The sequence below is a fragment of the Scylla paramamosain genome, chromosome 27 (genome assembly GCF_035594125.1).
Source record: "Scylla paramamosain isolate STU-SP2022 chromosome 27, ASM3559412v1, whole genome shotgun sequence".
NCBI lineage: Eukaryota > Metazoa > Arthropoda > Malacostraca > Decapoda > Portunidae > Scylla > Scylla paramamosain.
The window spans coordinates 8,032,022-8,049,947 of NC_087177.1; the positions used below are offsets into that span (position 1 = coordinate 8,032,022).

The 17,926-nt window shown below is 43.3% G+C and overlaps 1 protein-coding gene across 1 annotated transcript in view; it reads left to right on the forward strand.

The window, feature by feature from the left end:
• LOC135114128 (uncharacterized) overlaps positions 1 to 17,926 on the forward strand; it is a 37,985-nt gene that overhangs the window by 10,531 nt on the left and 9,528 nt on the right. The window contains exons 3-4 of the mRNA XM_064029848.1: positions 5,507 to 5,710; positions 5,839 to 7,380. Of these exons, the coding sequence (XP_063885918.1) occupies positions 5,507 to 5,710; positions 5,839 to 7,380 (1,746 nt within the window). The remainder of the gene's footprint in view (positions 1 to 5,506; positions 5,711 to 5,838; positions 7,381 to 17,926) is intronic.

A 17,926-nucleotide genomic window follows, 5' to 3' on the forward strand; every position in this document is an offset into this window, starting at 1 on the left:
GGCTTCTGAATGCAGGGTCTTCACTCATCAGAATCAAAGGAGGAAGAAATTCATGGCGTGGTAAAGATGTACCGGCCATGACATTCATCGTAATTTTTTTTAAGTGCAAACGATGCTGTGTATATAGTAATTATACAATTATTTTTATGTTTATGGATACAGAACGCACTTAGAATATAATTAATTTAATACTGTAATTCCAATCCTCAGGCAAGCAGCTCGAAAGTGACGGTTAAGATTATTAACGTCAGACTTGTGCACACCCACGCTCCCCTTGGCGCCGGTAACAGACAGTGCCTGATGCAACGCGATACTCAATTGCCCAGATGGCATAACAGTGCTTTGGAATCATCGAGGTGTATTATACATCGTGTACAAGCTAAGATTCATTGTTCGTAATTATCTAGGTAATAACTTTGTTTGTGACGAAAGAGCGCTAATATTTGTTGTTCAACCTCGCGTTTTCTACAAAAGAACGAACATTGCTTTGGAGAAGGACAAGGAAGAGGAGGAGGAGGAGACGATTACAAATTCTTTATCCTTGTTAGTGGAGATACCGATAGCGACCACCTCTAAGTACTGAACATAAAAAAAAAAACAACACTGAGCCATTTAAGGAACATACCAACTCAAATGTCAAGCTTGCACGTGTTAAAAATACGTGATTTCTGTGTGGGCGCATTAGGACAAGGTTGAGTGGCTGGCTGTCGTGAGTGAATCGAACCACAGAAGAAGGATCTGGCAGCACTATAACATCAAAGGCCATATAAAAAATAACAAAAAGCTTTTCTACTCAATGGCGATAACAAGGCTTCGAACACTTTGAAGCGCGTGGCCAGGATCCATAGGCACTGCGTAAGGGAATTCACGCGTGGGTCTGGAGGGCGTGGCGTAAGGGAGGGTAAGGGGGAAGGAATGACTCCATGTTTAATGAGAATACAGGTAGGTAGGTAGGTAAACAGATTGACAGATAGGTAGATTGATAGGTAGGTAGACTGATAGATGGGTAGATAGGTAGATAAGTGGACATATGGAAAAGTAAATATATAAGTTATCTCAGGCTTACGGTACATTAGGTTGCGTTATGTTACTTAAACAGGTAGACGCAGCAAAGATTCATAGATAGGTACCTAGCCTACCATAAAACTAATCCATCCTAAGTGCATCAAACCTGTCTTATTTGCATCTTATTTGGCAGATAAGTAGATAAAGTAGATAAAGATAAAACGTGTGAAGAAAGTTACACAATTTAAAGACCTTACCCACCTTACCTTTAATGCAACAACGATGGTCTAATGACAGCAAATTTACACACCATGCGTAGGTGGATCGCCAGGATTATCAGCGAGCTTAAGAGCGGTACGGAATATTTCATGCTCTAAAAGTACAAAAGCGGTACAGTGGTTCTCAATTCTCTTTACCTCCCGGCAGAAAGTGATTCCCTCCTTTACTAGTCTGCCTGCTCTAACTCTGGTGCACTGTAGACAATATGCATGCGATATGGTTCTCTACTATAAGTAACTGGTGCACGCAACATTTCATGCCACCATGGAGAGCTCGAAGGCAATAAAAATTCAACATTAAAATAGTCTTAAGTCTACTGATCTGTGGTCTCTAATTCTATCCCTGAGATTATAAAATTTCGTCTGCCTGAGAATTCCTGACCTGGAGAGAATTGACATTTTAAGCTTCGCGGAACTGTAATATCTATTTTTGTATCGGTGTTATCTGTATGAATTAGCAATGCTCTTCCGGTTGCATTTGTCAGGCAGTACATAGTGAGTGTACTTGTAAAAATGTTGTAAAAATCTACTTTTGGTGGACGTACTTGTAAAAAATATTTCTTGTGGTGGGTTTACTTGCGGTGGGTGTATTTAAGGAGGTGTGCGTGTAGTAGATGTAATTACATTAGTTACACTTGTGGTGTATATATTTGTGGTATGTATAGTACTTCTGACAGACGCAATTATGGATGTGACAGTGTTGCTTTGAGAACCCTTACACGGGGAACCCTCGTTATCCACACCCTTCACCCTTTCAGCAACAAGTGGTCAGCTGAAACATGAGTACGTAGGCGGGCCGGTGAATGGTGAGGCACAGGGCACAGCAGTTCATTACGAGTTTCATTTGTACAAGATTGAGAGCAATGATTAGTGTTAGTGCACCCATGCAGGTTTTCCTGCAGGAAAGGCACAAGAAAGCAAGTAAAAGTAAACATTTGAAAGAACAAAGAACGCTGATAAATGTGTGTGTGTGTGTGTGTGTGTGTGTGTGATTCACCTACGGTCGTCTGCTGGTCACCCAACTAGCCGTTCCCCTACGGAAAGAACTCAGAGCTCATAGTGACCGATCTTTGGGTAGGACTGAGACCACTGACACACCACACACCGGGACAGCGAGGTCACAACCCCTGGGGTTACATCCCGTACCTACTTGCTGCTAGGGGAACAGCGGCTACACATAAAGAGGCTCGTCCATTTGCCCGGGATTCGAACCTTCTTGGTTGAGAGCCGAGCGTGCTAACCACTACACCAAGCGGTGTGTGTGTGTGTGTGTGTGTGTGTGTGTGTTCTTTAATAATGAACATCTAAGTACTTACATTCATTATGCAGACTCGCTCATTACACAGAATCAATGCAGCATTTTGCATACAGAGCACACCTATCTGCCTCCCCCCGTCCCCCAACACACAAGCCCCCTCCCCCAACCACATACACACACACCCCACGCACATAGAACCCTGACACCCTGACAACGGAACGCCAAACTCACGCACGCTCCCTTATGAGTACTCCCTTTCCTCCCTCCCTCTCCCCTTCTCCCTTCTTCCCCTTTCCTTCACCTCTACACCACCGCCCCTCTGTCACCCTCCCTTCATGTTGACACAGTAACCTTGACGAAGTTCCCCGCGAAAGCACATCACAGGTGCGACCACTCACTCACCTTTCACGCACCGTAGTGATTCTTAACCTTCACCTACATTCTCTTCCAGTTGATATTTACGATTTGTTTTTCCTCTACCGTTTCGCGCACTCGTTTTTTTTATTTTTCGTTCTCGTTTTCTCTATCTCTCTTCTTTTATTATTCCCCTTTCTCTTCTATCTACGTACCTTCCCTTCAGCATAAAGCAACTATGGATCCAAAATCAAAATCCATCACCACTATCGACTCTCTCTCTCTCTCTCTCTCTCTCTCTCTCTCTCTCTCTCTCTCTCTTAACGATAAACAAACAAGGACCTACTGCCTTTGTGAGAGAGAGAGAGAGAGAGAGAGAGAGAGAGAGAGAGAGAGAGAGAGAGAGAGAGAGAGAGAGAGAGAGAGAGAGAGAGAGAGAGAGAGAGAGAGAGAGAGAGAGACGGATAATGTTGAAATATACATGGTGTTTATGATGTTTCAGGAATAGCGACGTAAACCTTCAATCTTACACACACACACACACACACACACACACACACACACACACACACACACACTTCCCTCTGATCAGTTGGTATTGTGTAAGAAGTTATCGATAGGGGAGAAGTAACATAGGGAGAAGGAAGGGAGAGGGGAGGAAAAGGGTATCCAGCCAAGCCAAGTGAGGTAACCAGCAACCAATAATTACGCTGCAAAAATTATACGACCAGAGGCGACCAATGACGTGGAGAAAAATACTAGGTCGCATTCTGGACAGCCAATGACGTGCGTGGAAATTTATGTAGTCTTTCAGGGTTAGCCACTGGGGTGTAAGGAAGTCCTGGGTGGCGTTTTTGTTGACCAATCAGAATTCTTAGGATACAGGGAAGTGGGGAACTGAAGAATGTGTATATGTATGGATGATTTGAGGTGTGTGTGTGTAATACGAACTGAATGGGGAATGGAATGAAGTGTACGAGTGAGGAGAAAAACTGAAGGGAAGTGTTTGAGTGAATTAATTGAGGGAGAACTAGAGAATGTGTGTGTGTGTGTGTGTGTGTGTGTGTGTGTGTGTGTGTGTGAGGGGAGAATCAAAGGAAATGTGTCACCATCAGTTTTCTTGAATATATCACAGTAAAACATCCAATCAAAAATTAACTTCTTTCCCTCCCTTCTTTTTAATTATAAGAACATAAGAAGAATAAGAAAATAAGAAAATAAGGGAAGCTGCAAGAGGCCTACACGAGACAGTCCCTGTATGAAACGTACCTTCCTATTTCCACATATCGTTCTCCTATTTCCACATATCGTTCTCATCCATAAATCAGTTTTGTCTTCTTTTTAAGCTCCCTAACGACTCAGCACTAACATCCTGATTACTGAGTCCATTCCATTCACCTACCACTCTAGCTGAGCACCAAATTCTTTCTATCTTTTCTTGAACCTATTTTTTCAAGTTTCAACCCGTTATTTCTTGTTCTGTCCTGATTACTGATCCTGGGAATCCTGCTTACGTTTGCTTATGTTTACTATTTTTTTTCTTTTTTATCATTCTCCACCACACGTGTACAAGTTATAGCTCAGTGTCTCCCCCCTCCCCCACCTCCAACCCCCCCCCTCTCTCTCTCTCTCTCTCTCTCTCTCTCTCTCTCTCTCTCTCTCTCTCTCTAAAAATTACAATACGCAATCGTGTTTCTCGTCAGGTCGTAATGGAATAAAGAAGAACATTTTTTTCCACTTTCTTTTTGTAGCGTAAGGAAATATTTAGTATTTACATATAATCAGCGGAGAGAGAGAGAGAGAGAGAGAGAGAGAGAGAGAGAGAGAGAGAGAGAGCAACCCCCAAACAAAGCAGTAGTACATACCACCACATCAGGGCAAAAAGGCGACGTTTCCACGAAGTACACGTCGATTTCCCGCCTAAGATCGAGCGGCGGCGCGGCGGACAGAGTGGCGCTGCCGAGATGCGATGAATGATGAATAAACACACATGAATCATGAATAACCGCGAGTACATATATATCAAGGTGCCGTGCTTTATAGAACTATTGACTTTATTTCGGTCTTTCTTCCGGCTTTCTTTCTGTAACTTTTTTTATATTTTTTTTTTTGTGTTGCTTTTCAGTTTATCTATTTATTTATTCATCTTTTTTGCTTCTTTCCTGACATTGTATATATTTTTTCTGATTATCTTTTTTTCATGTCTATCTCCCCTTTTTTTTCTTTTCTTCCTTATTTTTCTTCTTCCTGATTCGTTACTTTTCATATATTTTTTTTAAATGCTATAAGCTTCTCTTCTTGTATTCATTTTTTTTTCTTATAATGTCCTTTTTAATCTATATCCTTCTTTTGCCGTATTTTCATAATTATCTGCTTTCCTTTTTCGTTCCTTATTGGACCTTCTCTCATTCTACTTTACCAGACACCGTGTTTTATTTTCCCTCTGTTTTTTTTATTGGACTTCTCTCATTCCACTTTCAAAGACATCATGTTCTGTTCTCTGTTCTTTCTGTTCTTTATTGGACTTCTCTCATTCTACCTTAACATACACCTTTGCTTTGTTTTTCTTAGTTTTGTTCTTTACTCGACTTCTATCATTCCACCTCCACAGACACCGAGGAATCAGAGGGCGTCAGTTACCGCCTGTCCCCGCAGCGTACCACGGTCAATGGCAGCTTCGTGGTGGCGGAGGGGCTGCAGACGCCGCGGGAGGAACTGACGGCGTGTGTGTGGGCGCGGGTGACTTACTTTAGGCGGCCGTCCATAGCACTGAGTATGGGCAGCAGAGACGCCACCATCGGAGACATCAGCGTGGGTAAGTGTGGGGGATAAGATGGAGAAAGAGAGAGAGAGAGAGAGAGAGAGAGAGAGAGAGAGAGAGAGAGAGAGAGAGAGAGAGAGAGAGAGAGAGAGAAATGTTTCTCATGGTGTCCGCTCCCACAGGTGTGGTGCCGCGGGGGGTGATGCTGCGCCAGGGACGCTCCGTGTGGATGGCGGCGGCAGCGGTGGTGCCACTCTCCTGGTACCACTTCTGCCTCGCCCTCACGCCGCGGAGAGTCACGCTTTACCTAGACGCTCGCCGCCTCCTCCAGGTGAAGCCCAACACAGACTTGTTCAAGGGCGAACTGCGGGCGGTGATGGGGGGCGGCGTGATGTGGCCGGACATTTCCCCGCTCACCTTCACGTTCAAGGGGCCGACGGATGATGACTGGGAGGCGCTACGCGCCACTCAGGCCATCAACACGGTGGTCGGCTCCTTCGCCGGTGACCTGCTGTCGCCCGAGGTATGGAATGCTGAGCTCAAAGAGCAGCAAGTGGATCAACTCTTGTCTTGCAGCGTCCTGAGCAACTCACCGCGGCTGCGGCCCGTCACCTGGCAGACCATAGGCGCAAACATCGAGCAGTCTATGGTGAACAACAGTGATCCCTGCGAGAGGCGGCGCTTCGATTATCTCTTGTTTCCGGAGCCCATGAATTACGAAGAAAACTATCAGCTTTGTGTTAAACTCGACATGGAAATGATAAGGCCGCGTAAAGGGCTGGACTACGACAGAGTGTTTGCCGAGGCGATGGGCTACTCGGCGTGTGCAGGTACAGGTCCAGGAAACAGACGGGTTTTGTGGTTGGCCAGGACCGACAACACGTGTCCTGCTCTGACGAAATCTGGCCAGGAGTCTGCCCCGTGCACTTCCCGCCTGTGTGGGGGTTGCCAGCTGCAGCCGCAGCGGCGGCGGATGTTCATTATGCGGGGCCTGTGTCCTCTGCCTAATGCAGACTTCGCTTTTGTCGCGACCTCCAGAGACTCTGCCAAACCTTATTTCCAGGGCGTTGAGCGATACAGCATTGGCACCTCCAAGGACGCGTGGGAACTGCGTGATGAGGTGGAGGGTCAAGTGTTGGCAACCACCAAGGAGAGTGACCCGATGGGCGCCCGTCAGTGGCAACTGAACTCGGGTGTGTGCGGGGCCGTGGAGCAGCAGATGGTGAATGTGTCGCTCAGTTCGTGCGGGAAGGAACAGACGCTGTGTCGGACAGGCATGTGCATCCCTCTCGATAGGCGCTGTGACGGCTACCCGGACTGTCCCGGTGGCTTCGATGAGGAGGGATGCCAGCCGGTTCGCATGTCCCAAGACTACCTGGTGAATTCACCGCCACCTAATCCACCGACGATGATTGACTTGAAGGTGCAGATGACCCAGGTGTTGTCGACGGAGCCGCTCACGATACTCATCAACACGAAGCTCACTTGGCGGGACCCGCGCCTTACCTTCGCTAACTTGCTCAACAACGAGGACATACCAGTGTCACTCACGCCCCTCATTTGGCGGCCGCGGCTCATAGTGCTGAAGGAGGGTACTGCCTCGCCCGCGGACCTGACCAGCATGTCACAAGACTCGGCGGGGGAGGAAAGAGAGGAGAGCCTGTCACTCACTGCCACCACCACCTCCTCCCCCGTGCCCGACACCCGCGCCACTCCGTCCATAGGTAAGTCCTTTATAGTTACTCAGCACATAAGCAGGGTCTTCAATTCTCCATGAACATACCCTAAATTTCTTCCTCGTCTCCTGTAATAAACATCCTGTCACCAGCATTGTCAGAAACCGATAGTGAACCATGGGACACAGAAGGAAGGATCGCGCTGTTCGAAACACAGGTTTTGCTTTCGTTATTTGTAGAAACTGTTTAGTAAATGAAAAAAAAATATATATACTGTACTCACTGATTAGCAGAATCACATGTGGTGTGCGTGTGGCTAAGTGGCGTTGAAAAGCTTTTGTCAGATATAGAAACTTTCATTGTAAGCAAAAAATACTTTCCACCATTCACAAATTGAAAAAAAAAAAAAATTCACAAATTGAAAAAAAAAAAAAAGAGGAAAAAAGTCGACACACTCTTCCAGTCAACAGAAAATTACAACAGAAAAAAAAAACAACGCGAAAGACTAATCTCTGAATATTATGTCTTCTAAATCCTCACACACACACACACACACACACACACTTTGGATTACATAGTGGGCGAGTGAAAAAAATTTGGCAGGAGTACAGAGGTAAATGATGGAATGGGATGAATCTGTTAAGAAGCATGGAGAGCAAAAAACACGGGCGAGTGGGCGAGTGTAAGCGATGGTCAAGTGTGTGGTGGTGCGTGGGCGTGTGAAACTGTGGAAAAATATGTTATGAAGGAATTTGTTACCAAGAAATACAGTCACGCAGGAAATGAAAGAAGTGGGGTGTTTTGTGCCAGGAAGTAGGTAACGTAAACCCTGTCACGCTGCATAACATTTTAACACTTATGTCCACTTGGGCCTGGGAAGCACAAACATGTTTTCGCTAGCAGAGTGCAGACGGGGGAGTAGTCAGCTTTCGGAAACCGTGAAAATAATCGTACAGTGGCGCTCGATGAAAGATTTTTGGTCGTTGTCAGTGGTTCAAAGTCCTTCCTCCTCCCACTCATGCTATAAATACATTCTGAGTAAGACTATAACCTTGAAAAATGTACTGCCTCGGCAAAGTAGCACGATAAACAGTGTGGCTGCGTCGACACAAGCTTGGTTGATATCAATGTTTGAAATACTAAGAGTTTCGACTCAAAAACAACCATGCTAACGCAGTATCTGCGCACTTACTGCCGAAAAACAAGGACATCAAAGTTTTCAAAATAATTCTGACGCTTTACAGTCTCGTCTCAGGGTTTGGCTTCGTATTCCTCAAGGGACTCACCACTTTGATCTCCAAAGTATCCAGTTTTTTTTTTATTAAATTTTGTAACATCTTGACCGCTTACAGCATTACCTTCTGTCTCCATGACCTTTCCATGGCTGAGAATTCTGGTGTAAAGGTAAAGGGTTTCTGTATTACGTCCATCGGGGCCTCAACTTACGTAACATCAAGGCATCCCAAATGACGTAGCGCTCCGGACACTGAACTCGCCCGCTGCTGTATATAAAAAATGTAAATACAAGTATGAAGACGCACAAAAGCGCCACGAATCAACACAACCACACGACAAGCGAGACCACAGTTACCTCAGAGATGCCCTTCCATCCTGGACAAAGATACCAATTCTACCTGCCCGAATAAAGGACCCACCGCAATTACAACAAGCAGGTGTCTCCTTCCCTCAGTCCCCGTGGCTCACAATCAGTACTTACCGCCACGCCTTCATGCACGCAGAGGCAACAAACCCGCAGCTACGGGTAAGAACTGGATAGCTGCGTGCTGAGAGGTGGACATCGACCGTCATGACGCAGCCTCGTAATAAAAACATCACGGAGGAGGAGGAGGAGGAGGAGGAGGAGGAGAAGGAGAACAAGGACAGGGACGAGGAGGAGGAACGAGGACGAGGGCAGGGAAGAGGACTGTCACTTCTCCCTCACATCAAGACTTGTCAAGTACTGTTCGCATTTGCCAGCAGCGCATAATGTCGCCTGTGTTGTGGCAATTAAGGGTATTTAACTCTTCCAGTGACTTGATATCACTTTAATTATATTCTGTTTGCCATTGGAGGAATTTTTGTTTAGGATGATGTGTGTGTGTGTAATCAAGAGAGTAATTTTTGTGTAGTTATTTACTATGATCAAGCTTTCATTTACTTTATTATTAGTAATGGTGATTTTATTGAGTTTAGGAGTCGTCTGTATTATGGGATGACGGGAATTGTGGTGATGGTGGTGGTGGTGATGGACAGTAGTAGTAGTAATAGTAGTAGTAGTAGTAGTAGTAACAGTAGTATGATACGGAAATTGAAGAGATAGAGGACGGGACAAGGACTGGTTTAGGAAAGAAGGGGAGCGGGGTGGTGAGTTCACTGTTGCTGCACTCGTCAGTTTGTTCGCAGATTTATTGCTGATGCAACTACTTTGTTATTCTTTGTTAAAACACACCGGGGGGTAAAAGTAAAGGGATAGCAACCTTCATTTTCTTGTTGCACTCTCTTTGTTGTTTAAATCATCACCGAAGCAAGTATAGTTTTTTTTATTTTTGTTTGTTTTTTTTGCGTTCGTTGAAAAGAAAATATATAATCATTACTCTGTTTTACAAATCTGACAACTTGGTACCACGCTAAGGTTTGAGTAAAAAAAGCGCTGTGTTCTCCACCACCACACCTTCCTTGCCGGACGGAACAAACGAAGGAAGTAAAGGTCACGCGGAATTATGCGGGAGAGAGAGAAAGGTGGAAGTGGTGGAATGAGGGTGAGTTCTGCGGGAGCGCGGATGAATAAGAGATGCCTGAAATGGTATTGTACAGTGAATGAAGGCGAGGGAATGAACTGGTAGTGTGAGGGTGCGAGGATGTGAGAGAGGAGAGAAAGATGAGTGTGAGGTAGAAAGAAGGGTGAGTAGGAGGCAAAGGGATGAGTCTGAAATAGTCGTGGGAGTGAGTGACGATGTGAGATGCGGGGGTGAGAGGTGGGGGAGGTGGGTGTGCGCGGGAGGAACGGTCACGGGGGAGGCCGGAAGTTAAGTGTCCGCCACTCGCTCGCAACTCTGAGTATGCTAAGGTGAACTTTTCTCTCCCTGCTGGTTTAAAAGTCGCACATCCTGAGTCGATATTCCTTTCCTTACCTTTGTTTGCTAATAGAATACTCGATTCCTCCTTTGTTTTTTGTGCGGCTAAAAAATGGTGCTATTTGCCTTATTGGTTTAAATACTACAAAATACATGTTCCTTTTCTCGATTTTGTTTATTAACAGATTATTCAATTTTGTTTTTATCTTATTAATATATATATATATATATATATATATATATATATATATATATATATATATATATATATATATATATATATATATATATATATATATATATATATATATATATATATATATATATATATATATATATATTTTTTTTTTTTATCTGTCTAAAGAATAATGCTCTTTACTGCCAAGTTTTTTTTTTTCTGGTGTTTTAAGAATTCTCCATCAATATGCTTCTTCATGACTAAGCTTGCATGAACAATATTTTCCTTCCTCGTTTGCACAGCAAGTTATCTCTTCTTTCCTCTTCTTCCCTCTCCTCTTCCTCATACTCCTCCATTCCTTTCTTTTAGATTGTATTACCGTCTCACCATCTCCCTCCTACTTCTCTTTTCTCAGTATGTTAGGGACACACTTCTCCCTCCCCATCCTTTAATACACCATAGTGGCATTAACGAAGTATTGTGAAAAGAAGTGAAAAAGAGTCGTTGCCCTGCCTGATTAACGTGGAGAGATGTACAAGTGTGGGTGTTGCAAGGTCTCTCTCTCTTCCCTCTCCTTTTCTCCTCACTTCCTTCCCTCTCTTCGTTTTCCTCCCCTATTCTCTTTCCCTCCTTTCCCTCCCTCTTCCTCTCCTTTCTTCTCATATTCCCTCTTCTCTGTTTACTTTCTTCTTCTCTTTCTTTTATTTACGCACTTTCGTGCTTTACTTTCTTATGTCTTTACTTCCTCCTCCACCCCTTCCTCGTATTTTTCTTTAATTTTCTTCAATCTCCCCCCCCCCGTCCTCCTCCTCCTCCTCCTCCCGTCGCGGTTCGTTCTGTCCGTTACGTGTTGTCAATGCATCTCTCAGAAAGTTGTAAAGGTGATGAGGTTATGACACGTGGAATGCTCTTTGTGTTGCACTTGACTGAAGGTGAGAAAATGCACTATGCTGTTTCTGCCTCCGCCACCACCACCATGTACTCCACTACTCCACTACTGCTACCTCTCTCATTGACTTTACTACTTCTAGCACCACGTTCACCACCACCACCACCACCACCAACAATAACAGTAGCAGCAACAAATCACAGTATTGCTACTACTACTACTACTCTTTTCTTCTACTCTTTCATATTTCTTTCTTTCTCTACCTTTTCCCACTACCTTCACTATAACTGCTTATGCTGCTGCTATTTCTTTCCCTTTCTCATATTACCTACTACTACTACTACTACACTATTACAAGTAACTCCATCACTTACAAGCAACACCAACAACAGCAACATTGACACCGACAATATTAATACCAGGGCTTCAGGAATACACACGATCACATTATTACGAACATAATTCACCACCACCACCACCAGGGCGTCCCCATCCATCTCTCTCTAATCAAAGGTCACTGATGTTGAAGAATACTTGATTGAAAAGGTCACTCCCATGCTGACCTATACACAGGAACAATTGAATATCAGATTATTACTTACCACCTTTTTCTCTTATACATGAACCTTTTACTCGTCTTTTAACTCATTCCACACATTGCAACCACACCTACAAATCTGATGAAGAGTACAAAAATGTAAGAATCTAATCACATGTTGAGATATTCATAGATTATAACGATCAGTAGTGCTCAAGAGGTGACCCACAGGTAGAAAGGAAGACCAAAGAGAAGGTTCATGCGTCATTGAGGGGATTCGGTGCAACTTAAGATGCAAGACGAAGGTGGAGAAGGGCGATCCGCTGTGGCAACTACTTGGGAACAGCAGGGGGAGAGTTGAGCTGTACTGATCCGAAGTATTAGAAGAGGCTCATGAGCACAAAATAGTGAATGAATTTAGAATATTAAAACAAAAGCAAACTTTCAGATTTGTAATATATGTACGGCATATCTAGACTTTGGCACGTCCGGACAGTTTTTTTTTTTTTCATTATCACGACACCAGTTTGATTTATTCTGTTTTCTGCATTGAGGACTCATAAATCTTTAATCACCCGTCTATTACAATCGCATTATCAATTAACTAACTAATTTACTATATATTTTTATATTCTGAGAGGAAGCTTAAGCCATAAAAAGTAAGTGAAGCGGGTGAGCGGCAGTGCCACACATCAAAGTCATAAGGCAGAATGTCAAGAGTTAACGCATTTAATTATAATGGAGCCTTAATTAAACATCGGAATCACGATATTTTAGCGCGAGTTGGCCTGGTTTGACTCGGCTGACCTACACGTGGTATTTCAGGAAGAGATGTCAAACGATTAGCAGGATGTTTGTCGCAATATACCGCTTGGAATAATCTACTTCACGCATCATCGAAGTGTGTGTGTGTGTGTGTGTGTGTGTGTGTGTGTGTGTGTGTGTGTGTGTGTGTGTGTGTGTGTGTGTGTGTGTGTCACTTGCCCTTGTCACAGTGTTTTGTTGGTTTCATGTTTACTGAGTTATGTCATGCAGGCCTTGACATTTATTTCGCCTGCTTTCTATTGAGAGAGAGAGAGAGAAAAAAAAAAACCTAATAACACTCGTCGTCATTACGCTGATCTAGAAACTACGTTCCCCGGTAAGAACAAGGCTCTTTGACTAAGTGATAGAAAATGTCAATGCAAAAAAAAAAAAAAATAAATAAAAAAAACAATAAATAAGTATATACAAAAATATTGGGGAATGGGCAAGGACATTATGACTGCCCCAGTTAGCTGCTCAGTCGAATAGAGGGAGGAAGCAGGCGGCCTTTCTTCCACATCAGCACAGCCCCGGGCGAATATAGCTTTAGTTCGCTATGTAATGATTGATCCGGAAACGATTCTGGCGGAACAAATCCGTGAATGGTGAACTGGGTATACATAGAATTATTATTATTATTATTATTATTATTATTATTATTATTATTCAAATTGTCTTTTTTGTTGTTGGTGATGCTTTTGTTGTCGGGGGACGGTGGCGGTAGCCGTGACAACAGCGGTGGCACCAAATGGAGACAAAGTACTGGCGAGCCAATAAATAAAACACACAGACGTCAGTGTTGTGTGCATATCCCGTGCGGTGTGGGCGGTAACAATGACGTACACTACAAGGCCAAGGTATAGACCCCACTGCACACACACACACACACACACACACACACACATGGATAGGTTACATGTTATATTACACGAGGGAATGATGCACAAATAACTGTAGTTGTGTGTGCATGCAATAAAGGAACGCACGTACTCATGTCGCTAAAAGATGTACACGTACACACACAAGTGACAGCCATGAATAAGAGAGAGAGAGAGAGAGAGAGAGAGAGAGAGAGAGAGAGAGAGAGAGAGAGAGAGAGAGAGAGAGAGAGAGAGAATAATCTAAATACTAACACCTTACAAATAGTTTCTGAGGCTGCTAGTGGCAATCTAATAGGACTACTCAAAAGATTAGATAAATTTAAGGTTAGATAAATTTAAGGTTAGTAATAATAGGTATTTATGTTTTGTATAGGGACTGCCACGTGTAGGGATGCTGGCTTCTTGTAACTTAATGTGATGTTCTTATGAAAAATCCACAACAAACTACCACTCATTTGCTATACCCAATGTCTAAGTTGTCGTAGGTAATTATCCTCCACAAGCTTCCTCCAAAATTACTCTCCCTAAGACAAATTACTCAAGGTTAGGTTAAATAAGGTTAAGTTAGGTTAGGTTATCATGGAAGAAATTAGTTTGGCTGAAATTTTAATAAAGGAATTTTTTTTAGTAGAATTTACGTGAGTGCAGGAATTACCAGAAAAAAAACCACCACAGCACCTCTCTACCACAATACCAACACCTCCACCTAATCCATCCACAGATAACCACAAGCCTACCCTTCCACTCCACTATACCACAGCCCTCCACCACTCCTCACTCACTCATTCCACCACATTCATACCCCACTCATTCTCTTTCCCAATCAATGCGCTTTTGTACCCTGAGGAGAGGCTTAAAAGTCGCAATTCACACATCGGGCGGCGCGGAGCAAATGAGATGAAATGCCTGGATGTTACTGTGTCACGCTCTAAGCCACGCGATATGCAGACACAAAGAGACAGTGCTGGCATCGCGTTATTGCTCTCCTTTCTTCCTTGTTGACTTTCTGATTGAAATTTGTGTTTTGTTTGCTGAAAATTGAGAGAGAGAGAGAGAGAGAGAGAGAGAGAGAGAGAGACTGACGGCAACGATGATGATGAGGAGGAGGAAGAGGATGATGAGGAGAAACACATAAGAAGAAATAACAAACTGTTTAGTCCTAACGGGAATATTTGTGAGAGGAGGAGGAGGAGGAGGAGGAGGAGGAGGAGGAGGAGGAAGAAGAGAACAGCACCCATCACCAACCAAACATGTAAGAGCACGTTGCATAAGCCAATCAATGGTGCGCTGATCCTCGGCTGCGACCAAACTGCTGAAGGCCGCGGCGAGACGGATCCCCAGACGCCCCACGGTCCCTCCCGGCGCCCCAAACGTTGCTTACTGCTTTGTTTATGGAGACTGTAGGTGTGTATGTGTTGTAGGTATGGGAGTGACAGTGGTGGGTGAGCGGAACATCGATGTGCGTGTGTGTGTGTCTGTGTGTGTGTGTTTCATGGAGGTGGCCCGGAATACTAGCACTATAGGAAGAACGTGGCATTTTTCAAGATCGATTCACACCGTTGCTGATATTGATAAAAATTGCAAGTCCTTTATCGTCAGCCATATCTAAGTCTCGTATTAAACAATTCAATTTCTGAGTAGGCTTCGGTAAAAAAAAAAAAAAAAAAAATACACTTATCATTTGAATCTCGAATCGTGTGAAAAAAAAAAAAAACTGCCTTTGTAATTCAGAAACTCGTAAAAAGTCGTTGTTCCTTTCATATCATAAGTGAAAGGAAGAAGGTTACTGTAATCATACACAAAATTGAACTCCACACTCATGAAGGAGCTCATTAATCTATTCACTCGTTCATTTTACTTCAAGACTTCGTGAGCGCCCTTGCCTTCAAAGCGAGCGCTGGAAGTACTACAGGTTGTGCTGGGGTGGTGAGTGGTACGTTTGCTCAGAACGAGCCGTAAATAACTTAGAATTGCAGTAATTGGCAGTATTTGATGACAAGCGTGGCATATTATTGGCGTATCGTGTGAATAATTAAAGCATTGCCCAAGCTTTCTCCGGCAAATGCTACTCTCCTTCCTAGTACTCTAAATTTTTTAACCGTCCAAGATTATTTGTCTGGTGTGTGTGTTCAAGAAGCAGCAAGGTGTGACGGCTTTGCTTCTGCTTCCCACCAAAAGACACAGAAACAAGAAAATTAATAAAATAAATAAATAAAATATATAAGATACGTAAATGAAATAATAAAGAAATAAACAAAGTAACAAAGAAAATAAAAAAAAAAGAAAGAATGGAGAGAAAAAGAAAACATACGCGGCAAACTGTGAAGCACTGACGAACTAAAGATAGCGTTGTTTACACCGAGGCCAATTTGCTTCACACCTCGGGCGGGACCTGAAAGCGAGTCACGCAGTCATCGCACAGTCGCCATGGCCACCTAACGGTGACCACGTCCGCGCCCCGCTAAAGGCATCTACCATTGAGCGAGACAAGGTTTTCCTGTCGCCATAGCAGTCATTGTATGGTTCAGTGCCAAGTATCGCCAGGGTGATCCTTAAACTCACTCTAAGTAATATGGGCAATACTAATGTATCAAGTATTAAATATCAAGAAACATCCGAAATAAGATTATCCACCGTTTTTTTTTTAATCCTCTCCTATACCTACGAGTATTACAGTAGCGCCATTTGAAGCAATGAAGATTTTTTCTCATTATTGTTTCTAAGCTAGACTCCTTATTATGTAAAAATATTCAATGGTATTTTTTTTTTTTTCGCTCACATAAAGATTCACTACTGAAGACATTAAACAAGATAAGCTGCTATATGTTTTAACTAAGAAATTTCCTGACACTGAAAAGTTGATACCCTTCAGTAGAAGCGAGGGAAGTTTTATGTTTAAAAACACCGTGGCGTGGCTGGAATCAACTCAGAATCAAGAAGCATAAGACAAAGTCACCAATCACAGTAAAATTATCGCCACTAATCACAACTGCATCAACAACAAAAACATGATCCAGGTGCATCCTTACATAGCGATGAGGCAACAGCTAGAAAGGTTCCTTGAACATTTTGCTGGAATAAAATCTCTTGAGGGCCAGACACACACATACATTTCAGGAAGTTGGAACACGAGCACTCTGACCTGCACTATGCCATCCCCGTCCCTTCCCATTCCCCCTCGCGTCCTTTGTTATGTAGTCAGACCTCCAGGAAACTTGTATTCCTAATGGTGATTTATTTGGTCTGGTTTTTAATATTGGAAGAAGTTTCCAAAAAATTCACGCCCCGGTATTTGTAACCGATCCATTTACGCAAGAGTATTGTTAGGAATGCTTTATTAACCGAATTTACTGCGGTTATACGTTTTCATTTCCGCCAGTGATTTGAATAATTTCGCATCGCAGGATTTTACTGTCTATGCTTCATCTTTGATTAAATATATACCTTTCAACTTCCTAAGAAAATTAAAAGCATATCTTGCCATTCCTTCTTATAACCAAGCTTTTTATTCCTGAAGTTGGTGAATGTTGCAAGTTTACCAATACTACTTTTTTATGGACTGAATAACTTTAACAAATTCCATATTTTTCTTTTCTTTCTCCCACGAAAAAACCCAAAGTCTCCACGCACGCACCTATATTGTAATTTCTTGCTATTCATTCCAAGTGTATTGCTACTACGAAAGAATAATGGTAGTAGTAGTGGTGATGGGCGAAGGTGGTGGTGATGGGTGGTAACGTTGGCAGTGGAAATGCAAATAGTAGCGAAGGTGTTAACATTACGATATCGACACACTATGTATACTGGACTGGAGTACGTGTTGATGAAGTGTGCGTGGCTCCGCTCGGGCGTGATGTGAACGTGACGGATGAGGTGGAAAGGTGTAGGGAGTGACGCGGGTGAGGAAAGGTGAAGATAGAAGGCAAGTTAACAGTGACGAAGGTAGAGGATGGGGATGAGAATGAGGAGTAGAGGAGTGCGTTGAGGAGTAGAGCACGATGAAGTATGAGAAGAACCTACAGTGGGTTATGAGAGTGGAGTGAGCGAATCTGAGGATGGAGGCGGTGTGTGGGAATGTGGAACGTGAAAGACGAAGCTTTGGAATTTTTAACGATTATTTCTACGATATAAATTTGTGATACATTATTTCGATCACTAGTTTAATGCTTTCTGGTATAACTTTCTCTTGTGGTTTCCCTTATTTGACCTTTGTTACGCCTATCTTGACCG